Source organism: Panthera uncia, chromosome B4 (genome assembly GCF_023721935.1).
Source record: "Panthera uncia isolate 11264 chromosome B4, Puncia_PCG_1.0, whole genome shotgun sequence".
In the NCBI taxonomy this organism is placed as follows: Eukaryota; Metazoa; Chordata; class Mammalia; order Carnivora; family Felidae; genus Panthera; species Panthera uncia.
The window spans coordinates 77,374,277-77,399,933 of record NC_064809.1 but is presented as its reverse complement, the minus strand read 5'-3'; the positions used below and the strand labels follow the sequence as shown (position 1 = coordinate 77,399,933).

Below are 25,657 nucleotides of genomic sequence, written 5' to 3'. Positions count from 1 at the left end.
ATGAGAGCGCATTTAGAAGTATTTCCCCACACAGCCCTGGTGATAATCAGATTGGAATCAACAACAAACACAGCATGAGAATATTAAGAGATTTAAAAAGGCAACAGTGGTATGGAAACTGGTTACCGCCAGTGTTGAGAAAGAGAAACCTGTTGTAGGCACCGGAGACTGGAGCACTGCCCCTCCCTCCCAGAGGATGACAGACCCGGGAAGAGGAAGCAGGCCCTGGGGCAGCTGCCATTGGTGTGTGTAGAGATGGTCTCCTCAGGTCAATCTCAGCATATTATCCCCATCTTCCCCCCAGAGTCTTTGTACCCTAGACTCCAGGTGAGGGTACAGGACGTCATTGGGAGAAAAAGGTGAAGGTCTGCCCTAGTCCACACAGTTCAAGAGCAGTTGCTGGGAGAGTGGAGGGCAGCGTAGATAAAGCCCATTCCCCTGTGGAGAAGGCACAGTGTAATTCCTGAAGGTGAGACAGAGGAAAACACACACCCTAGGAGAGGTATCAACAGAGTCCTCATCACCTGCAGCCCCAGCTTAACCCCATTTGTTATGCTTTTTTTTGATACTGAAGGGAGTTGAGGGACAGATCACCACACCTCTTCTCACTTAGCAGGGACAAAGAAGACTGGGGATGTCTGACAATAAGGACAGAGGAAAATAGGACAATGTACTCATTTCTCTCAAATGAACGTGGTAGAGGAAATCTTTCTGGGTTTGGGGACGTCAAACTGGAGAAGACATAAGGGAGGAATGAAGCCAGGGACCCCCTTTTTTTCCCCTTGCCTAGCCTTCAATCTAAGGCAAGTGAGCCAAACTGGAAAGAGGGAGTAGGAATTTAAGCTTAAGGCTGTTCAATGTCCTCCCGGGGGCTGGTGTTTAGGGAAGGCAGACAAAGAAAAGAAACAGGTCAACCTCAAAGCTGGTCTGCTCATCCTCCTAGAAAAGGTCTGTACCCCAGGAGGAGAGCCAAGAGAGGCACCAGAGAGAACACATGCTCCCAAACAAAAGTAATAACCTGCCCACATTTTATCAGCAGTTTTCAAAAGCAATGTTTTCCGGGGTTGGAGAAATGCCATATCCTCCTCCCTTTCCCCAAAACTACTGCTGCCACCTTTCATCCTTGCATATTAAGTTACTGGCTCTCTTCTAAGGGAGATGAAACTCTGAGATTTCACATTTCTCTTCCCAACCCTAAGAGGCTACCCAGCTTTGAATAGGGGGAAGGAGAGCTATGCTAAGGGCCCCTCACTTGAGGCAGCTAGACCATCCTCATTTCCTTGGTACTGGGATCTCCAAAACTTGTTTGGTCTGATCCCAAGGTCCAAAAGGCATCAGGGTACTTACAATTGAATGAAACTCTAAGCGAGTAGCACCAGGGCTCCCCCGAAGTGTAACAGGGGCCTGATTAATACCCCCAGAAGAACCCCTCAAAAAGTATATAAATTTATTGCGTCCTAGCAAAGATCTGCAGCTTCCAGTATTCACACAGTGTGAAGATATTAACAATACAAAATATATTCTGAAAGTCAAACATCTGCAGTTCATAGTGCTTTCTCAGATTTGTTAAAAAAAATACAATGCTTAGTTTCCTATATAGGATATACAAAAGCAAAAAATATATATATATATATATATGTATATAGTAGAAATAAATCAATCAGCCATAGTAATTTACAGCTTTTGTCTCTAACCCTCCCCCAGTCATAATCTTTACCCCACACTTCAGTCTATATTTTCTGGGATCAAGGGTTCTGTGTTCTATTTATTCTGAATCAGGCTGAGAAATATCCATTAAATTGCATTCTGCATAGCACCCACAAACAGGGTGCTAGCTGGGAGGTCCCTGAAGGAAGATGGTGTGGGTTGTTACTGCTATGGGTTAAAAGTGAGACAATCAAATGACACACAGATGAATGTGTATGGGCAACCTGAAAGGACAAGGGAATGAGTGCTTTAATATTACCAGTCCTCTGGGCATCTCCTGCCTCACAGGCTTGGTCATTTAACATTTTTAAATAAAAAAGCAACTCATGAAAGGTATTTGAGAATATACCTGTCAGTTACATTGATTTCTGCTGGCCAAAAAGTTCAGGGAAAGGATTTTCATCAGTAAGCTCCCGTCTTAAGGAATGTAGGCTCCTCACTCCCTGTGGAAAAGACTGAGCAGCTCCCTGTTACTGGGAGACAAGAGCAGAAGCTGCTTCAGTTTGGGGGCCAAACAAGATACTGGATCTGGAGCCTCCAAAAGGGTATGTGGAAAGAACGGACTATGAATTCACTTACAACAAGGTCAATGAAGGGGACTGAAGGTAAACCAGCATTCCATCCCAGAGAAAATCATCACCAAATAACCTTCTAAACGCTTATAAGTCCTCAGCATCATTAAGCTAGTTTATAGCAAATAATTTCATACTGGGGAAGATTCCATTCTTTGAAATGCTCTAGCAAAATACTGCACGCTCCAGTGAGTTATACTGCCCTTTTCCTCCAAAAGATGCCTATATACATGATTACAGATATAAAATAATAAGTTGAGTTCTGCTTTCAGTGGGAATAAAGGGTGTGTGATAAGTGGCGGGGCATGGATGACTTTTACTTCAGTATTAACAGAATTTGATCTGGGGAAAGTTTCTCGCAATAGTTCCTGAGTGTATTAAGTCTGGAGAGGAAGGACCAAATGGAGTGAACTACTGTTCAGGATATTAACAGTTATTGTATTTCAGGTTAAACAACAACACAAGCTTACCCAGACACTAATTTGGATAGATTTTATATAAAATATATAGAATCATAGCATTATCTATTTGTAGTCAAGGTAAAAAGATTTATGAAAGAAACTAGGACTCTGCTATAGATCTGGATGTTGGTTTCCTTTCAAACACAAAAATAGTTTCTTTTTAAAAAGTGCAGTAGAATATCCCCCATTCATAATTGTAACTAATTTAGCATAAGCAAAGAAATGACCTCAGGAACATACCCAGGTTTTAAGACAGATTTCTAGGTAATGGGCCTGAAAGGCATTTTGAGCTGAATTTGATTTATTTTCCAACAATTTCAAATATAATTTCTCATCTGTGTGTAGATATATACAGGCACAAAACACACTCACACACAGTCATACACAAACACTTCATTTTCTATCAGATCAGGGCAATTTTTTATTGCAGGTCTCTTTTAGTATAGGCTAACAGAAAACCTATCCCCAATCTAACAGATTACACACATACACACAGCCATTTCCACACTTCCTCACAGTGAAAAGCTCTCTGACAGATACCAGGTCAAGAGAGACAATGTTTTAATGGCTGGGCCTTGAGGACAACTCTGGTTGCATTTAAGTCTCAGTGCCAAATGCACTAAGAGTTCCCTGCCGCTATAATTTTTGGATCAGTCTCTTCAAGAATCAGGCCATGGAGAAAGCAGGATGGTGTCTCCCAATCTCTCCTATAAACCACAGTGGTAAGACAAGATTTCTTTTTGTTCTGGGCTGTTGTTCCCATGATCGTGTGCTTCCTTTTCCCTTAGGAACCACCCAAGGAAGAATTAAGAGAAAAGATCAAAGAACCACTGCCTTGCCACGGGTACAGACTCTGGAGCTCTGCAGAATGGAAACCTGGAACAGATTTATTGGCTGATGCTCCTTAATAACATGAGAAAGAAACTACCAGGGATGTTCAAAAGAGGAAGTGCATTTCCTTTCAGAATGTGACCTCAGAAACCCATACCAAAGCTTAGACCTACTTTGGAAGACAGCTGTACAAAAGTCCAAATACTCCACTAATTCCTGAACTGGACTACTGTGAGTCACTTCCACTTTTGAGCGCATCATTTTCCTATTGAAAGCCCCTACATATTATTTGACCACTTTTGACAGTTTATACAAATTGATCCCAGATTATAACCTTTAAAGGGTCTCTTGTACAATTCCACAGAAAGACTTCTGACTCTTGATGCTTACAGCAGCTGATGAGAAGAGGTGCCTTTGACTCTCCAGCGCCAAGAGGGTGCCTGCGTCAGTAGTAGTTTTGAACACTCTCTCCACAGCTACCTCAAGCATCAACCTGGGTTTCAAGGCTCTCCATTCTGCTGCTGGGACCAAGAACCTTAAAAGGTTGACAGAAGTGCCTCATCCAGGGATCATTACAAAATATGAAGCAATCAGGTGAGAGAAAGGGAGACAGAAAGGTTGAGTCAAGAAAGGAGTGCAAGAAGCTGATCCCAAATAAAAAGACAAAATTAAGAAAGGAAAAACATTATGTATGTGTATATAAACTAAAAGCAGAGCATATGAATGCTTAATCTGGTGGGAAGCCAAGACAACATCTCTAGAAAAGCTTGATGTGTCACAACAAGGCTCAGCCATAGGGAAATAAGGCAATATAAAAAATGACCAAGGTATTTTGGTCAGAGAATGGTCTCCTTCCTCCTCCCAGCCAACCCCTGCAAATGCATCTCTATATATCTTTTATATATATATATATATATATATATATGTATATATATATAATATAGAATCTGGTTTTTTTTTTGTTAAAAAGTATTTCAATGATCATATATATTTATCAAGGCATGATGGCTTTAGGAAAGGGGGGGATCCATCACGGGGGAGCTGAGAAGGGAAAGGCAGGAAGGGGAGGCTGGGGTAAGAAGTATAAGAAACTGTTTGGGGTCAAACAAATGCCCATCAAAGGGTGGCACCAACAGAATTTTCACTAATGTTTCCCACTTCAAGGAGGTACTGATGATATAGGTGGGTGCCAGGACCCCATCTCTTCTCTTGTATCCCTCCCCCAAATTCTTCCCACCACCATGCATTTTAATGCCTCATGGCTCTCTCTCCCACATGTCTCTTGGACCCATGCTACCTTGCATCCCAGGGTTGATGGGTATGGCCCATATGTCTCTGGCCCCGGGTGCCTGATCTCAGAAGCCATTGCCACTGATATTAATGGACTGCAGATCCGCCACCTGCATGACGTTGATGCCACTGTTGGCAAGACGGGCAATACCCTCTGGACAGATGGCCTCCATGGCTACCATATTGGTGGTAATAAGGGCTGAAGGGGTGGCAGTGCCACTGCCTTCTGAACCTGCCCCACTGTCCAGGGGCAAAGTGCCCACACTCAGGGATACACCTGGGCCTCCTTTCTTATTCTGGTGGGTCTTGATATGCTTTGACAGGTGGTCACTCCTCATGAAGCGCTTGGGACACTCAGGGCAGGCAAATTTCTTCTCACCTTGGTAAAAGAAAAGAAGATAAGAAACAGACATCTTAGGAAATAGGATTACCTTGTCCAATTCATGGCTTTCAAACTATATTAGAATATTAGGCAATCTTAAGAAGGTGATAAAAACAATAAAAATCTGTTAAGTATCTTTTTGGGGAAGGGGAAGAAAAACAGGTAAAGGTCAAGCAGTACTCAGAAAGGAAGGAACGTAGCAAAAAATAAGGCAGAAAATCCCACTGAAAACCTAACTTCTTCCTTCTTAAACGTTTTCCAGATTAACTCTAATTCCATTTATGATCCACACATTCACTTTCAAACTAAGCTGTTCAGAAATTTTAGTTATTTCATAGATATATTTTGTGTCTTTCTATTCTGATCTATTACTATTTCTCTGGGCTCCTACTCACCTGTGTGTGTGCGTTTGTGTCTCTGTAGCTCATCTGAACGTGTAAAGCGCTTCCCACAGTATGACCAAGTACACATGAATGGCCTCTCGCCTGTATGCCAGCGCAAGTGTGCCCGCAGGTGTGAGGTCTTGCCATATACTTTCCCACAGCCTTGGATGTGGCAAATGTGCTGTTTCTTTTTGCCAGGATCCCCAGAGCCCCTGAAAATAAGAACACAACTATTCATCATGCATTCCAGAGAGAAAAATTAAAGAATCCCAGTGTCAACAGGTGTCAACCTGATGCCCTCAAAAACTAACCCAAATTTTTATTTTAAAAAAAGGCTTCTTGGGGCGCCTGGGTTAAGTGCCCAGTTGGTTAAGTGTCTGATTCTTGGTTTCGACTCAGGTCATGATCTCATGGTTTTGTGAGTTCGAGTCCCAAGTCATGATTTCACGGTTTGTGGGATTTAGTCCTGTGCACTGTCAGGACAGAGCCTCCTTGGGATTCTCTCCCTCTCTCTGCCCCGGGTCCCCTACTTATGCACGCTCTCTCAAAATAAAAAAACTTAAAAAGAAAAAAGGAAAAAAAAAAGGCTTCTCTTTAGTATCAAAGGAAAAACCTTTGGTTGATTCTGATTCTTAATACTCAAAATTCAAGTTTTAAGTTTCCTTTCTACTGGATATTTACTCTTCCCTGTTTTTTATTCCTTAATCAGTTTTGATGTTTGATGTTTGTGGGTGACTTGGAAAGTCTGTAAGGCATTTTCCTGTATTTTTCAGGAAGTTTAAGTCTCAATACAAGCATTTTCCATGGGAACTACTGTGAACATGGTGATATTTTTGGCTGGGAAATTACTTAAGGAGCAAAGCACCTAGTGGAAAACTTTAAAGAAAATATAATAGTTTACAACTATAAACTTATCTCCTAAAATAAAGCTCAAGAGCCAAATGGTAAATATTAAAAGCTGGAAAGCTAGAGCACTATCAGGGACTTCAGTGGGAGAGAAAGATGGGCTGTATAAAAGTTAAAACAGGGGGAAAAAAATCCTAACTAATTCAAAGTATATTTTAAATATATATATATATATATATATATATATATATATGCATATATATATGTATATACATACACACATACATACATATACACACACCCACACACCCAATATGAAGCAGTTCCTAAGCTTCTCTCAGCAATCAGTTCTGAAATGTTTTTGCCAAACCAATTTGTTCCATGTGTGATCCATTAGTGGGCATTGGGGAGATTTCCAGGAGGGACTTTTCTTGGGTTTTAACAACACATATTAGCAGAGGGGAAAAAACCATAACGGAAATGAAATCACATGTAGGTAGAAATCAGAGAACTTACTTCAAAAATTTAAATCCACTTTAAGCTTTGTTAGAAGGAAACTACTGTACTCAGTGCTTATTTTTTTCTTCTAAAGATTTTATTATTTTTAAGAAATCTCTACACCCAACGTGGGGCTTGAACTTACAATCCCAAGATCAAGAGTCACACACTGCACTGACTGAGCCAGCCAGGCACCCTCAGTGTGCTTTTGATTCAGGTTTTTCCTGTAACATATGGTTAACCTACAAAGAACTCAAATTATTTTTGGTTTTGGTGCTTTTCTCATTTTTGTATTTATTTATTATTTTAAATGTTTCAGAGAGAAAGAGAGTGCGCGAGCTTGCACCACACAGGGGAGGAGCAGGGCGGGGGATGGAGGATCTGAAGCAGGCTCTGTGCTGATAGCAGACAGCCCCATAAGGGGCTCGAACCCACAAACCATGAGATCACGACCTGAGCCAAAGTTGGACACCTAACCGACTGAGCCACTCAAGGTGCCCATTGTTGTATTTATTTTTGAGACCAAAGCTTAATAGATTTTTAAGGTGTTAAGATTTTTTAAGGCATTAAAAAATCTATATGACTTTGTATTTTCTTTCAAAAGCAATGAATTGTAGAAAAAGAATAGAACTTGGTACTCTCCAGAAATAATACTGAATAAAATAGAATATTCTACTAATGAGAAAAATTTGTCAGAACTTTGCTCTGCAGGATATATTAGGTTCCATGATGGAAGAATTTTCTTTTCTTTTTTAAAAAAAATTTTTTTTAATGTTTTTATTTATTCTTGAGAGAGAAAGACAGAGTGTGAGCGGGGAGGGGCAGAGAGAGGGAGACAGTGAATCTGAAGCAGGCACCAGGCTCTGAGCTGTCAGCACAGAACCCGATGCAGGACTCGAACTCACAAGCTGTGAGATCATGACCTGAGCCGAGGTCAGAAGCTTAACCGACTGAACCATCCAGGAGCCCCTGGAAGAATTTTCTAACTGGAGTAGTATTTTTTGTCTGTTTTGAAGGAAAAGAAGACTCAGAAAACCCTTATGACTCTCACATAGCCACTATAAAAAAATCATTACAGTAGGTATGTTTCTTTTTCTTTGCAAGACTATTTTACAAGCAACTTTGTTAAAACCATCTCAAAACAGACATATGGTAACAATCATCAGACCAGTTGGCTGCATCTGATTACCTTATCTCTGGAGAAAGCAGACACCTATTAAGGCCCCAGGTCTTAGAGTAGATGAAAGGCTCAGAGCTGGAACTAAAATCCTATAATATAACCCAATCAAATGTATTGTACTCTCTATCTCTGGTCCCTCTGCAACACTGCCAAGTCTTAAATGTTAAAAAATTAACCCTCCTCTGCTTACCTCCAAATCCATTCATTTTTCTCCTTTATACCCTTAAGACACTGGCTGGGTCAACTTACCTTCCTTCACTATCTTTACAATAGGGGCAGGTGCATGCTTCACGCCGGGTCCTCCGACCAGCCTGGGGTTGGGGATCTGGGCTGTTTTCTCCTTCTTCTCCACCTGCTGTGTCATCATGTATTCCATCACCACCAGCTCCGTGGAGGCCAAGCTGAGCTCCATGATCACCTGAAATTAAGAGAGCAAAAGGGTTAAGGTGAAGTAAGGGAGGTCATCAAGTTGCAGTTATTTCAGTGACACTTTACATTTACAGCACCATTTCTTCAAAGCTTTGAAGCCACATTTACTGATATTGCCATCCATTCTTGAAATCTCAAAAACCATCATTGAAAATACAAAGAGCTAGCAAATATATAAAAACATGATCAATGTCATTTAATTTTTTAAAAATATTTTAAGTAATCTGTATACCCAATGTGGGGCTCGAACTTACAACTCTGATATAAAAAGCTGCATGCTCTAGGGGTGCCTGGGTGGCTCAGTTGGTTAAATGTCCAACTTTGGTTCAGGTCATGATCTCACAGTTTGCGGGTTCAATCCCCGCATCAGGCTCTGTGCTGAACACTTGCTCAGAGCCTGGAGTCTGCTTCAGATTCTGTGTCTCCTTCTCTCTTTGCTCCTCCTCTGCTCACGCTCTGTCTCACTCTGTCTCTCAAAAATAAATAAGTGTAAAGAAAAAGAAAAAAGAGTTGCATGCTCTATCAACTGAGCCAGCCAGGTACCCCATTCTCATTTAATTTTTAAAATGCAATTCTATGTATAGTGGACTTTTGTAATTTTTCACCTATCAGATCACAAAAAGTTAAAACTCTAATAATGCACAGAATTAGCAAGGATATGGGGAAACAGGCATTTTTATACATAGGTGATGATAAATCAGTACATTTTGAAGGCCAATTTGGCAATTTTTGTTAATATTTATTTTGAGAGAGAGAGTGCGAGTGGGGGACAGGAGCAGACGGAGAGAAAGAATCTTTCAGGGATTCTGAGCCAAAATCAAGAGTGAGTGGCTCAACCGACTGAGCCACTCAGGCACCCTCGAGCATGTGACTCTTGATCTCAAGGTGATTATTTCAAGCTCCATGTTGGGCACAGAGTTTATTTTAAAAAATAAAATGACATTAAAAAAAATTTTAAATATACATCTTCAAAGTAATTCCACTTTGAATCAACAATGTCCTATGGATATACTCCTGAGTATACAAAAATATGTGATGATTTTTTTAAGAAAGTTTATTTGAGAGCGAGACAGAGAGAGAGAGAGAGCGCGCACGCGCACTTGAGAATGAATCCCAAACACCCTCCACACTGTCAGCACAGAGCCTGACATGGGGCTCAAACTCACAAACTGAAAGATGACCTGAACTGAAATGGAGTCAGACACCTAACTGAGCCACTCAGGCGCAGCGACGATAATGTTTTCTATAGCTTTGTAACAACAAAAAACTAGAAACATGAGGTCATGATCTCATGGTTCAAGTCCCATTGGGGCTCTGCACTGGCAGTGTAGAGTCTGCTTAGGATTCTCAGTCTCTCTCTCTCTGCTCCCCTGCTTGCATGTGTGTCTGCGAATGCGCGCGTGCTCTCTCTCTCTCACTCTCTAAGAAAATAAAGATTTAAAAAAAGAAACATTACAAATCTCAGTGCTTGGTTTTACTTCTGCACCTAACCTCCACTCTTTTCAGCTCATCAACATAATTTTGTTACAATGCCTAATAATAAGCTCTCCTGGTGCTTTCCTTCTCATTGCACCACTTCTAAGCATCAACCTATGGCATTAAAATAAATTGTAGTGTTCTGAGATGTTCATGATTTTGGCAGAGCTTAACAGGAAGGACTGGAGTACAAGGTTAAGAACAGGTTTTGGAGTAGGACAGATGTAGATATGTGACCGTTCTTTAGTTATCAGTTTCTCCCTCAGTAAAACTGGGATGAAACATTATCAATCTCATAAAGTTGTGAAAAATAATACGTGTTTAGCACAGTATCTGTCACATAACAAACATTTAACACACTGTAGCTAATATTATTAGGAAAATATCTTGTGGGAAAACAACTGTGAGAAATCATGGAATAAGATATATACCACTATTTTATTTAATCAATTTGCCTTAAAAACTATATATGAAACTGAGGAGAAACTCCCTGTGATGGGGATGGATAATTTCTCCTCTTGAAATAAGCCCAAAAAGCTCAGCAGGTAAGACAGAATGCTAGTTAATATCACCAGTAGTTACCTACCAAAAATTATCTTCAGAAGAGATATTTATGAACCTGTAGATTCAGCTATCTACAATGGGTCTTTAGAAACAAAATAAGCAAAACCATGATCCATACAAGCAAATCATCTTTGATCTACTTTCCAAATTAATCTAACTCCATTAAAATCAGAGAAGCAATTCATTAAACCCCAAAGTTCTCTACTGTCACAATCAAGTAGAAAGAAGCAAACTTTTCTCCATTTTATTGAGACATAAGCCTAACATCCAGGACATGGCATGATTCAGTAAAAAGGGAAACAAAGAAATACTTAAATACTAGGACTCTGTAAAACCGTATCTCTAAGCCTCTATCAAATTCTTACAAAATGGACAGTCAAGGAGCGGCTGGGTGGCTCAGTCGGTTAAGCGTCCAGCTTCGGCTCAGGTCGTGATCTCGCGGTGAGTTCAAGCCCAGCGTCGGGCTCTGTGCTGACAGCTCAGAGCCTGGAGCCTGCTTCGGATTCTGTGTCTCCCTCTCTCTCTGCCCCTCCCCTGCTCATGCTCTGTCTGTCTCTCAAAAATAAATAAACATTTAAAAAAAATTTTAAAGGGGCGCCTGGGTGGCTCAGTCGGTTAGGCATCCGACTTCAGCTCAGGTCATGATCTCGCAGTCCGTGGGTTCAAGCCCCGCGTCGGGCTCTGTGCTGACAGCTCAGAGCCTGGAGCCTGCTTCAGATTCTGTGTCTCCCTCTCTCTCTGACCCTCCCCCGTTCATGCTCTCTTTCTGTCTCAAAAATAAACATTAAAAAAAAATTTTTTTAATAAAAAAATAAAAAATAAAAAAAATTTTAAAAACAAAATGGACAGTCAAAGCTAATATCCTCCTTGACCCCTGCTATGACTGCAAAGGATTTTTTTAATATGAAACTGGAAATGGGGTTAAATGAGTTTCATTTAACTTTAAAAAGGGATGAAATACTAACAAAGCATCAGCATCAGACCAGAGTCTGTTTCCAGCCTCTTTTAATAACAGTTTTAGAAAAAGAAGAGTTTTATCTTAGAATGTGGCATCAGTTAAGCAATGAAATAAATTAAAGATTTTCCTTTCCATGATGAAAATAACAAGTAAACCAAAGGCACAGTTTAATGACAGTCTTGCCCAACCCAGGGTTGCCTCTAGCATCAGTTATTGTAATAGCTGTGGCAGTTAACACACTTTTTCAGTTTCTTCAAAGGGAAGAAGTGTGCTGAAGTCATGAACTTTTAAGAAGACCACCATGACAAGTCAAATAACTTATTCTTCTCTGATAAAAGACCCAGGCAATACTAAAATAAGAAACTCCTCAATAATTTTCAAAAGGGTAGTTCCCACACCCTTCTCCATTCACCTGGTCTCTGGAATTATTTGGAGAACACGGTCTTCTTTAATTCAGTAAGTATTAACACAGTATGACTGACTTTCAAAACTATACCTATATTAAGCATACAATGAGTTTTCTGAACATGTTTCATTTTACACAATAGATTTAATCTAAAGAATCAAATCTCAGTCCAGGAAGTGTTTGTATGTTCAGCCACATTCAAGCACAATATAGGTAACACATCATCTAAGCGGTAGGAACATCCAGAATATAGCTCTAAATCAAGAAATAAAAGCATCTTTAGTAACAGAAATAGTAATTCATAATACATTGTACTTTATTTTTCAAAATAATAATAATTTTATTAATCTGGTTTCCCAGTCCAAGCAAATCAGAAAAAGGAAGAGAAGGACTGTACTTTTTAATGACACAAAAGCTGACAATTGGGAGTGATAAAATGTAAAAATTTTACATTTTTACAAAACATTTACAAAAAAATTCATATAGATGGCCTCCAAATTCATCTCTACATTGACTACTTGGTTATGCTTGAGATACAATTTAACATAAGAGACAAAATTAATGCTTGATTCTGTCAATTACTAGTTTGCCTAACAATTAGCAGCTTTCCTAGAATCCTTGCAAAGTGACAAGATGAATTTTTTTTTTTTAATTTTTTTTAACGTTTATTTATTTTGAGACAGAGAGAGACAGAGTATGAACAGGGGAGGGGCATAGAGAGAGGGAGACACAGAATCTGAAACAGGCTCCGGGCTCTGAGCTGTCAGCACAGAGCCCGACGCGGGGCTCGAACTCACGGACCGTGAGATCATGACCTGAGCCGAAGTCAGACACTTAACCGACTGAGCCACCCAGGCGCCCCTTCCTTTTCTTAAAAATTCAAGTTTATTGGGGTACCTGGCTGGCTCAGTCAAAAGAGCACATTACTCTTGAGCTCAAGGGTCATGAGTTCGAACCTCACGTTGGGGGAGAGATTACTTAATAAACTTTATTTATTTTTTTTTTAATTTTTTTTTCAATGTTTTTTATTTATTTTTGGGACAGAGAGAGACAGAGCATGAACGGGGGAGGGGCAGAGAGAGAGGGAGACACAGAATCGGAAACAGGCTCCAGGCTCTGAGCCATCAGCCCAGAGCCCGACGCGGGGCTCGAACTCACGGACCGCGAGATCGTGACCTGGCTGAAGTCGGAGGCTTAACCGACTGCGCCACCCAGGCGCCCCTACTTAATAAACTTTAAAGTAAATCAAGTTTACAACTCTGAGCACAAGATCCTGAGATCAAGAGTCAGATGCTCTACTGACTGAGCCAGCCAGGCACCCCTAATGTGAATTTATACTTTCTCTCATAACTTCTACCTTAAATTCTTTTAACTCATTTTTTAAAATGTTTATTGAGAGAGCACGCGTGCACATGAGAGGGGGATGTGCAGAGAGAGAAGGGAACAGAGGATCTGAAGCAGGTTCCTCACTGAGCACAGACTCTCATGTGGGGCTCAAACTCACCAACTGCAAGATCATGACCTGAGCCGAAGTCAGAGGCTTAACTGACTGAGCCACCCAAGGTACCCTACAGTTCATTATAGATAATAAGGTTTCACTATAGAGTTTTTGGTTTTGCTATCTTAGTTTCTGTAGCTATTATAATTTTTGTTTTGGAACTATTTTGGACTTACAGGGACACTATAAAGATAATTCAGAAAGTTCTTACACATTCTTCAATGAGCTTCCCTTAATAATCTTATATAACCAAGGTACATTTGTCAAAACTAATTAAGTGATACAATACTAGTAAATAACAATAGGCTTTATCTGGATTTCATCAGTTTTTCCACTAATGTCTTTACTCTCTTCCAGAATCCCATCCAGGATACTACACTGCATTGAGTTGCCAGGTCTCCTTAGGCTCCTCAGATCTATGTGTCTCTGCCTTTCATGACCTTGACAGTTTTTAAGAATATTGGTTGGTATTTTGTAGAATATCTCATAATTTGAATTTTTTTGGGGGGGGTGGTTCTCATTAGACTAGACTTATGTGTTTTGCAGAAGAATATCATATCAGGGCAATACATTCTCATCACACCACATTAGGAGATATGCAAGCTCAACATACTGTTTTTAGAAGGGAGATTCAGGAAAATTTAAAAAAGGGGGGGGGAGGAAGAAGGAAAAAAAACAGACAACTACCACTATTTTCCCACAATTTTCAGTATGTCATATTTTGAAAGTTTTGAAATAAAGATTCAGTCTTTTAAAGTAATTACTTAGGGGGCATCTTGCTGGCTCAGTTGGGAGAGCACGCGACTCAATCTCAGGAGTTGTGAGTTCCAGTTGCACATTCAGCATAGAGATTATTTTTAAAAATAAATAGGGGCACCTGGGTGGCTCAGTTGGTTGAGCATCTGATTTGACTTCAGCTCAGGTCATGATAAGCCTGGAGCCTACTTCGGATTCTATATCTCCCTCTCTCTCTGCACCTCCCCAGCCTACACTCTCTCTCTCTCTCAAAAAATAAACATTAAAAAATTTTTAAATAAGTACCTTGTACTTAAGTGTACTTAAGTACACTTTTAAATAAGTGCCTTGGTGGCTCGCCTGGTTAAGTGTCCAACTCTTGATTTTGGCTCAGGTCATGATCTTATGGTTTGTGGGACTGAGCCTTGCACTGGGCTCTGCATTATCAGCGTGGAACCTGCTTGGGATTCTCTCTCCCCTACTCTCTGCCACTCCCCCGCTTGCATGCTCTCTTTCTCTCAAAATAAATAAACACACTTACAAAAAATTAAATACATACATACATACATAAAGTAATTATTTAAGTGGACTCCTCATTCTCTATTTGTGGTTGTTTCAGTGGTATGTGTATGCATGTGCATTAGGCTATGGGGCTCAAAAGTAGATACTACCACATGTTTCCAGTTTTCATTCACTCCTTCTTCCTGCCCAAAAGCCACCTGATTTTTTTTTCAGGTTAACACTGTGCCAGGTTAAAAATATTCCCCTTCTCGGGGTGCCTGGGTGGCTCAGTCGGTTAGGCGGCCAACTTCGGCTCAGGTCATGATCTCGCAGTCCATGAGTTCAAGCCCCGCATCGGGCTCTGTGCTGACAGCTCAGAGCCTGGAGCCTGTTTCAGATTCTGTGTCTCCCTCTCTCTGACCCTCCCCTGTTCATGCTCTGTCTCTCTCTGTCTCAAAAATAAATAAAAACGTTAAAAAAAAAAAAATATCCCCCTTCTCAGATACCCCTGCAGATGAGAAGCAGTCAAGTGACAGGGTCTTGGCCAATTAGGTGTAAAACAAAATTGCTGGGTAAGGCTTCCAGCTCTTTTTTTTTTAAGTTTATCCATGTATTTTGAGAGAGAGAGAGCGTGCGTACAAGAGGGGCAGAGAAAGAGGGAGAGAGAGAATCCCAAGCAGGCTCCACGTTATCAGAGCAGAGTCTGACATAGGGCTTGATCTCAACCATGAACCATGAGATCATGACCTCAGCTGAAATCAAGAGTTGGATACTTAAATGACTGAGCCATCCACGCCATCCCAGGAAAGCTCTTTAAATGGGAACAACTAAGCTTGTTTCCTCCTTTATCAAGCTTCACTTTTTCCTCCTTTATCCTGTCTGGAAAGAAGTGACAATGCCCAAAGCTAGTGCAGCTGCCTTACAAGCATGGCAACTGTCTCACATTCAGGCAAAAGTAAACATGACCAGGGTTCCCTGAGTTGCTGCAAGAACTTTGGACTCACCCTTCAGACTTCATGTTACATAAAAATAAGCCCCTACCTAGTTAAGTCATAATAGGTTTCCTGGTATATCCAGCTAAATATACGTTCCCTAACTATAAAAAAAAAAAGAAAAGAAAAAGAAAAAGAAAAAAAAAGAAATTATGTATGTATATAATATATATAATAATATATATGTTTTTTTTTCTTTTTTTTAAGTAAGTCATAACTCTGCTGGGCCCATTAATTTTTCTTGACTATATGGTCTACACTTCAGTATGTCCTACAAGTATTTTGTGTCACTATTTTTTGTGTCAAATTGGTAAGAGCCTTTATTTTATTTTTTTTTTTTGTCCAGCTCCCAGAACTATAAGTGGGTACACATCTAACAAAAAATTCTAATTAATTTATATTAAATTAGACCACACAAGAATAGAGAACAGACACCAGAAACTTACTTCCTCCTGAGACAGAACATAAGCCCTTGCTAATTCATTAGTAACTTGTGCTCGATACAAATCCATATACCTTGCTTCTAAACTCATTTTTTCCATGGGCACCTGGATGACTTAGTGAGTTAAACATCAAACTCTTGATTTCGGCTCAAGTCATGATCCCAGAATCGAGGGATCAAGCTTGGGCTCTGCACTGAGCATGGAGCTTGTTTGGGATTCTCTCACTCTTTCCCCCTGCCCCTCTCCCCAGCTCAAAAAGGAAAAAAAAAGTTTGAAATTCATTTTTTCCACATTAATTCTTTCCTGATTATAGAATTACTACAACATATTATTCTCTCTCTCTCTCTCTCTCTCTCTCTCTCTCTTTCTCACACACACACACACACACACACACACACACACACACAATTTACAGACTTTACTATATATGAACTTCCTTTAGGGCTTATCTCTATAGTACCCTATGCCATGTGGACTCCCTAAGAATAGACTATAGAAATGTTTATCAATTATTTACTGTCTATTGTTCCAAGTACTATACTAAGCTCTGGGGATTCAAACAAATAGTTCTCGCTGTGAAGAGCTTGTAGTTCTCTAGAGAAGAGAGAAACCGATAATTTCAAAATAGTAACATAAATGTTATAGTAAAAGCCATTCCAAGGATGTTCTGGTATTGAAAAGGGTAAATTCCCCATTCTGGAACTTCAGAGAAGGCTTACTTCCCAGAGGAGCTGATATTTGGGCCAAACTCTAAAGAATGCATAGGAGTTAGCCAGGTGAAAAATGTTGGCAAGGGAGGGGTTCCCAAGTAGAGGGAACATTACGAGTAGAGTGAAGGAATGAAGAGGAGTGGAATATGGTGTAGAATGATGGCTGAGTAAAGGGAGAAGATGGGTATAGAGAGATGAACTTCAAAATAGATGATATCATCAGATCCAAGACAGATATTCAAATGACTGAGGTTTTGAAAAGTTATGGTAGAGAGAGCATGGGGAGGTAAGCACTTTCATACAACTCCCAGCAGCATGAGTGCACAAAAGGATTTAGCAGGGAATCAGCATGGTGTGTGTACATAGGGCATTATGGCCCAATGTACATCAAGTTTTTAAAATCTGACTAATCTTTATTTTTTTTTTTAATGTTTATTTATTTTTGAGAGAGACAGACAGAGTGGGAGCGGGGGAGGGGCAGAGAGGGGAGACACAGAATCTGACGCAGGCTCCAGACTCTGAACTGTCAGGAGAGAGCCTGATGCAGGGCGTGAACCCACAAACCGTGAGATCATGACCTGAACTGAAGTCGGACACTTAACCAGCTGAGCTACCCAGGTGCCCTGTTACCTTTTTTTAATGTTTATTTATTTTTGAGAGAGAGAGAGAGAGAGAGAGAGAGAGAGAGCGAGCAGGGGAGGGGCAGAGAGAGAGGGAGACACAGAATCCAAAGCATGTTCCAGGCTCTGAGCTATCAGCGCAGAGCCCGACATGGGGCTCGAACTCACGAGCAGTGAGATCATGACCTGAGCTGAAGTTGGATGCTTGAATGAACCACCCAGGTGCCCCTGACTTATTTTTTAACCCAGTAAGTATAAGTCTAGGAATAAGGACACATGCCAGATATTGTATTAAGCTCTGGAGATAGTCAGATATAATCCTGGCCATTATAAAGCTTCTATCTTACTGGGAAGATATAAAATAAAATCAACTATAATATCTGCCCTATAATTTATAAAATAAAGTACTAATAAAATGCTCTGATATAAGTATCATAAGAATTGGGAGGGGGAGTATTAGAAGAAAAAAAAGTGAAATATTATGGGCTATCCCATTAGATAATTGTGGAAGATAATAAATGTCTAAAGTAGGGCTGTGGTTCCAATGAAGAGAAAGGCACAGATAATATTTAGGAGTGGGGTGCCTTGGGTGGCTCAGTCAGTTGAGCGTCTGACTTCGGCTCAGGTCATGATCTCCCAGTCTGTGGGTTCGAGCCCCGCGTCCAGCTCTGTGTTGACAGCTCGGAGCCTGGAGCCTGGAGCCTGGAGCCTGCTTCGGGTTCTGTGTCTCCCTCTCTCTCTGCCCCTCTCCCACTCATGCTGCGTCTCTCCCTCTCTCAAAAATAAACATTAAGGGGCGCCTGGGTGGCTCAGTCGGTTAAGCATCCGACTTCGGCTCAGGTCATGATCTCATAGTTCGTGAGTTTGAGCCCCGCGTCGGGCTCTGTGCTGACAGCTCAGAGCCTGGGGCCTGCTTCACATTCTGTGTCTCCCTCTCTCTCTGCCCCTTCCCTGCTCATGCTGTGTCTCTCTCTGTCTCAAAAATAAATTAACATTAAAATAAATAAATAAATAAATAAATAAACATTAAGATGGGATGCCTGGATGGCTCAGTTGGTTGAGCGTCCGACCTTGGCCTAGATCATGATCTCGCTGTTTCAGAGTTTGAGCCCCATGTCAGGCTCTGTGCTGACAGCTCAGAGCCTGGAGCCTGTTTCAGATTCTGTATCTCCCTCTCTCTCTCTCTGCCACTCCCCGACTCATGCTCTGTCTCTCTCTCTCTCAAAAATAAACATAAAAAAAAATAAATAAACATAAAAAAAAAATTTTTTTTAATAAATATTTAGGAGTAAAAACAGTCAGGATTTAACAGCTCAATACAGGGAACTTCAAAGTTTCTGGGAGATAAATGAAACAGCAAGACTGCACGGGATATGAACAAAAGAGAGGCAATAAATACAGTAGTGTCCCCTTATCTGCAGATTCTCTTTCTACAGTTTCAGTTACCCACAGTCAATCACAGTTGGAGGCCGATGATCCTCCTGACATTATTGTGAGAAGGTCAACTACAGCCTAACCCTATGTCACAATGCCTACATCATTCACTCCATCCAAGATGGATTCACTACGTCCAAGATGACGTAAACATTTTGTCATCTTACAGCATCACAGAAAAGGTGAGTAAAGTACAATAATACATATATATTCTTTACAATAAGATATTTTGAGAGAGGAACCACATTCACATAACTTTTATTATGATATATTGTTGTAACTGCTATTTTATTATTAGTTGTTAACCACTTATAGTGCCTAATTTATAAACTAAACTTTATCATAGATATGCACATATAGGAAAAAACATAGAATATATAAGATTCAGTACTATCCACAGTTTCATACATCAACTAGAGGATGATAGTATCCCCAGCAGATAAGGTAAGGCTGTTGTATTTTTAAGAACTTTAAAACACACAAAGGAACTCATTAAAACTGGGGCGCCTGAGCGGCTCTCAGTTAAGTATCCAACTTCAGTTCAGGTCATGATCTCACAGTTCATGAGTTTGAGCTCTTCATCGGGCTCTCTGCTATCAACACAGATCCTGCTTCAGGTCTTCTGTCCCCCTCTCACTCTGTGCCCCTCCCCAACTCACACACACACTCAAAAATAAACAAATATTAAAAATGAATATTTAAAAAAATTTGAGGGGCATTTGGATGGCTAAGTTGGTTAAGCATCTAACTTCAGCTCAGGTCATGATCTCACAATTCATGAGTTCGAGCCCCACTGACAGCAGAGAGCCCACTTCAGGTCTCCCTCTCTCTCTCTGCCGCTCCCCCACTTGCATGCATGTGTGCGCGCTACGGCACATGTACGCTCTCTCTCAAAAATAATAAAAGCACACTAAAAAAAATTTAGAATCTAATCCAGTAGCTCCACTCCTAAGTATGTAACAAAAAGAAATAAAAACATATGTCCATAGAAAAACTTGTACACAAATGTTCATTAACAGCATTATTCATAATGTCAAAAAGCAAAAACAACCCAACTGTGTCAATTTGATGAATGGATAAACAAAATGTGTTATATCCACACAATGAAATACTACTTGGCAATAAAAAACAATGAAATACTGATACATACTACAACATAGATGAACCTTGCAAACATTATGCTAACGAGAGAAGTCAGTCCCAAAAGACTACATATTACATATTGCATGATTCCATTTATATGAAATGTCCAGAACTGGCAAATCCATAGAGCCTGCAAGTAGTGGTTGACTTGGACTGGCAATGACAAGTGAGAACAGAGAAGGACAGCTAATGAACCACATGGTATTTCTTTTTAGGGTGATGAAAATGTTCTCAAATAGATTCTGGTGGTAGTTGCACAACTGGGTGAATATACTAAAATCTACTGAAATGTACACTAAAAATTTTTTTTAATTAAAAAAAATTAAAAAAAAAATTTTAATAAAAAAAAATTAAATGTTTATTTTTGAGAGGGAGACATAGCATGAGTGGGAGAGGGGCAAAGACAGGGAGACACAGAATCTGACGCAGGCTCCAGGCTCTGACAGGGCTAGAACTCACTAACCGTCAGATCATGACCTGAGCCAAAGTTGGACGTGTAACCAACTGAGCCACCCAGCTGCCCCCTGAACTGTACATTTTAAATGGGTGAATTATATGGTATAGGAGCTATAGCTCAGTTTAGATGCTTTAAAGAAGAGTCACCTAGGTGGCTCAGTTGGTTAAGTGTCTGACTGTGGATTTCGGCTCCGGTCATGATCTCTTAGGTTCGTGAGTTCAAGCACCCATGTCGGACTCTGCGCTGGCAGTGCGGAACCTGCTTGAGATTTTCTCTCTCTCCTTCTCTCTCTGCCCCTCCTGTGCTCATGCTCTCTCTCAAAATAAGTAAACAAAAAAAATTAAATACATTCAAATTTAAATAAAGTAGAAGAAAACACACCAAAATTTGTGACTGTGATGGGGAGTAGTTATTAGTTTTTTCTCCTTTCAATTTCTCTTATTTTCTGTAATATAATTATATAACTTTTATCATTAAAAACACCTACACAGGGGGCGCCTGGGTGGCTCAGTCGGTTAAGCGTCCGACTTCAGCTCAGGTCATGATCTCGCGGTCTGTGAGTTCGAGCCCCGCGTCGGGCTCTGTGCTGACAGCTCAGAGCCTGGAGCCTGTTTCAGATTCTGTGTGTCCCTCTCTCTCTGACCCTCCCCCGTTCATGCTCTGTCTCCCTCTGTCTCAAAAATAAATAAACGTTAAAAAAAAAAAAATTAAAAAAAAAAAAAGAAAGCACTGTACCAATCCCACACAGGGCTTACTACTTTAAAAAAATAATAATAAATAAATAAATAAAATAAAAACACCTAGACAGCAAAAAACTAAATTAAAAAAAAAAAATCAGCCTGTGCATCTCACCCTTTTATTATTAACCGTGTTTTATAGATTTAACAACTGATTCTTCACATCTCAGTAAATGGGTAGTTTTCTTGAAGTATGGAACAATCTGCACGATGTCAAAGGTTCTTACCAGTAGGTGTCACTATAACTAAATGATGGAGGAGTTTTTAAAGTCCACCCTCCCAGCAAAGAGGCTTAGGGGGGCAAAAAAAGGGAAAAGCAATCCACAAATTTTAACTGGGATCATTTGAGGAAGTATAATTCAGAGGTCTCTCCATCAAAACTAGATTGTTTTTTTCCAGCTTTGGTTATGTTTCTTTCTTTTTTTTAATTTTTGACATTTATTTATTTTTGAGACAGAGCGGTGAGTGCGGAGGGGCAGAGTGAGAAGGAGACACATAATCCGAAGCAGGCTCCAGGTCCTGAGCTGTCAGTGCAGGGCCTGATGCAGGGGTCGAACTCTCGAACGGTAAGATCATGACCTGACCCGAGGTTGGAAGCTTAACCCACTGAGCCACCCAGGCGCCCCAGTAATGCTTCTTTACTAAACACTGTAGTTTTATGTTACCCAACATGAATTCAAAAGTACAGATATCCCTATTTTTTGTGTCCAAAAAATAAAGATCTCAAAATTTGATTATTAGTAACATACTGAAATTCTCCTACTAAATTCCAAGACTTTCACCTACTTCCCACCTTTATCAACATCATTCCACAATGAAAACTGTTTTTCAAGAAAGAGAAAATAAATAAGAATTGTCATATCTTCCCCCCAACTCTCAGCACAGTGATAGTTTCCTGGAGAAGGGGTCTCACTTTAACATCCCTCCCAAACTAGCTGTAATTACTATTATTATTCAAACTGGTATGATTTATTTAAATCATTTAATTTAATGATATAATAATTTGTAATTTATTTAAACACACACACACACACACACACACACAGAGGAAAGCTGTGGGAGAAGGATATAAAGATTAAGAGAATATAGTCATTTGGTTCAGTTTATTAAGAGCAAGAAAGTGATGAACAGGAGAATAATAAAACTAATTTTGGACTTAATTCATGCTTCCACTTTCCTGATTAAAGGAAAGATGAGGCAGTTCTTTCTGCCCACAGGTCCTATCTCCATGCTTAATAAAACCACTTTTTCTACACCAAAAAAAATAAAATAAAGGAGAGATAAGCATATCTTCTCCTTTCTTGTTGGTTTTTAAATCAGGTTCTTTTTTTTTTTTTTTTTAAAGTTTTTATTTTGAGACACACACACACACACACACACACACACACAGAGGAGGGGCAGAAAGAGAGAGGGAGTGAGAGAATCCCAAGCAGGCTCCACACATAGCACAGAGCCCAATACAGGGCTCCATCCTGCAAACTATGAGATCATGACCTAAGCTGAACTCAAGAGTCAGATGCATGGGGGCGCCTGGCTGGCTCAGCTGGTTAAGTGTCCAACTTCAGTTCAGGTCATGATCTCATGGTTTGTGGGTTCGAGCCCCATGTCAAGCTCTGTGTTGACAGCCTAGAGCCTGTTTCAGATTCTGTGTCTCCCTCTCTCTCTGTCCTTCCCCTGCTCAACGTGCTGCCTGTCTCTCAAAAATGAATAAACATTAAAAACAAGTTGGAAAAAAAAAAAAGTCAGATGCTTAACCAACTGAGCCACCCAGGTGCCCTAAATCAAGATTATTTTGATTGACAGTTGGACTGTTCATATCCATAAACTGATATTTTTAAATTACCGGGAGGCTCTGATGATTAAAATTAACAAGGACATTAAATACACTATTAATGCACTATAATGGTGCAGTTGGACAAACCTAGGTTTGAATCCTGGTTTCACCACTTACCAGCAGAGTAACCTCTCTGAGCCTTACTTTCCTCATCAGCAAAAAAGATATAATTATACTGGACTAATAAAATTAATGTAAAGCAGGGGCACCTGGATGGCTTTGTTGGTTAAGTGTCCAACTTCGGCTCAGGTCATTATCTCATGGTTCGTGGGTTCAAGCCCTACATCGGGCTCTGTGCTGACAGCTCAAAGACTGGAGCCTGCTTCAGATTCTGTGTCTCCCTCTCTCTGCCCCTCCCCTGCTCCCACTCTGTCTCTCTCTGTCTCAAAAATAAACATTAAAAAAAATTAATATAAAGCATACTTAGCATCGTTCCTGACACATAGGAGGCACTCAATAAATCACTGTATATTAAGAAAATAAAAGGGTTGAATGTGACTTTTAATGTTTTTTTCCTCCCATCTATATGTGCACCCCTACTACTCACAATATGTTATTTTGAACTTATCTAGAAGAGTTATAATATCAAATTCAATCATCAGTGTTTTTTTTTTCCTTGGGGGGAAAAAAAAGCTACAGGTTGGTTCTTCTCTAAAGGTTTTCAGTAAAGAAGAATCTACTGTGACTAATGTATTCTTCTCACATTTCTCCCCACAAAATAAGATTTATATTAATTAAAGTTTTTCTCTTGAAAAAAACTCAATCATCAGTATCTCTAAAACAGCACCAATAAAAGAATATTGTAAAACAAACAAAAAATAAAAAGCACATTAATATTTTGCTTCTAACCACTGGATGTACCATTAAAAAAGGAAAATCATATCAAAGTCTTCAAATTATATTTGATTCCCATTAAAAGTAGTTTGGTGTTGATTAGTAATGCAGAAATAACCATTCTGAATACACAGTGTTGTCTTGAAAGGAGAAACAGTACAGATTAAACTTCATGTTTTCAGAAAACTTTCTGGATAAAATATAGTAATGAGATGCTATGTGATAATAAAACCATGAAAGCATGTTGAAGTAGAAATGTACATAGGGAAGATAAGTTCTTTAAACTCAGGTATCCTAGAGACTCTCCCCTAAACAAGACCAGATTAATTTTGCTTGTAGGGCCTGAAGACAAATGAATAGTAATAGTCATCTATCATGTTTTGTGGTAAGATTTTTTAAAAATAGTACTAATAAGAGTAACGGAAACCAAAAAAGGATATGGAAACATCCAAAATCCTACCATCCCATCAAATCATTATCACTTTTCCATCTTTTCCCAATACTATTCATAGGCACAATACACTTTACCTATTTGTGATAATAGTTACATTATACATAAAAGTCTGAAATAAAGAAGTAACTCTTCATCTACACCATTCTGAGATCCCTGCAGTGACCAAATACGCACCTACGTGCTGAGTACCTCTTAATGATAGAGCTCTTAAAGTTTATGCATGAATGCCTGCAGTACAATTATATAATCTGAGGTACTATAGTTAATATTTCAACCGCTCCCTAAGCATAAACTCTACAGTCACTTTTTAATATGAGAACCAGACTTCATCTTGTCTTAATTTACCTAGATTACTAGGTAAGTACTAAAAGCAAATATTCTCATTTATACCTAGTGTTGCAAAAACACACTGCTGCTTTAAACTGCCAATGACAGTATCACAAAAGGATGTGAGATAGAAATGCTACTCCATGAAAATATACAGGTGCTCATCTATGCATCTGTGTACTCCTTCTCTTATACTGGTTTCCTTCAACTTTTGCTTGATATGGCAATGGATAATTCAGACATATTTAATATATTTTAGGTTTTCTGTTCCTTTAATACTACATAACGAATGAATCACCAATAAACTCCTAACAACTTATTCTAAGTACATTATGATTCAAAATGACAAAGCTGGGGCGCCTGGGTGGCTCAGTCGGTTAAGCGGCCGACTTCAGCTCAGGTCATGATCTCGCGGTCCGTGAGTTCAAGCCCCGAGTTGGGCTCTGTGCTGACAGCTCAGAGCCTGGAGCCTGTTTCGGATTCTGTGTCTCCCTCTCTGTGACCCTCCCCCATTCATGATCTGTCTCTCTCTGTCTCAAAAATAAATAAATGCTAAAAAAAAAATTAAAAAAAAAAAAAAGACAAAGCTGTATGCTCCATTATATTCTATATTTAAAACACAGGAAAATTTGAAACTACCTGAATATTTGACAAAAGAGAAATAAATTGTGGCAAATGACTTGATAGAATAGGACACAGTAATTAAAAACCACCCCTTTAGAAAGAGATATAAAACAAGGATCCTTACTATTACAACTATTACTTAACAAGAATGAAGTATAAATACTAGAAAGGAGTAGGTAAAATTATTTGTGGGTCACAGGAGTATACCTAGAAATCCAAAGAAAATCACTAAAACTATTGAAAGCAGTAAGATTACAGTAAGCCATATGAAATCAATGCCCATAAGTCAATAGCTTTCCTATTTACAAATTAAGAATCTGTAAGAAATAAA

At 39.7% G+C, this 25,657-nt stretch overlaps 1 protein-coding gene across 1 annotated transcript in view; it reads right to left on the bottom strand.

Moving 5' to 3' along the window:
• Positions 1-1,796: 1,796 nt before the first annotated feature.
• The window catches only part of SP1 (Sp1 transcription factor), a 40,446-nt gene continuing 16,585 nt past the window's right edge, over positions 1,797-25,657 (bottom strand). The window contains exons 4-6 of the mRNA XM_049625585.1: positions 8,400-8,568; positions 5,639-5,838; positions 1,797-5,240 (exon numbers count right to left, since the gene is read on the bottom strand). Of these exons, the coding sequence (XP_049481542.1) occupies positions 4,927-5,240; positions 5,639-5,838; positions 8,400-8,568 (683 nt within the window). The 3' untranslated portion in view covers positions 1,797-4,926. The remainder of the gene's footprint in view (positions 5,241-5,638; positions 5,839-8,399; positions 8,569-25,657) is intronic.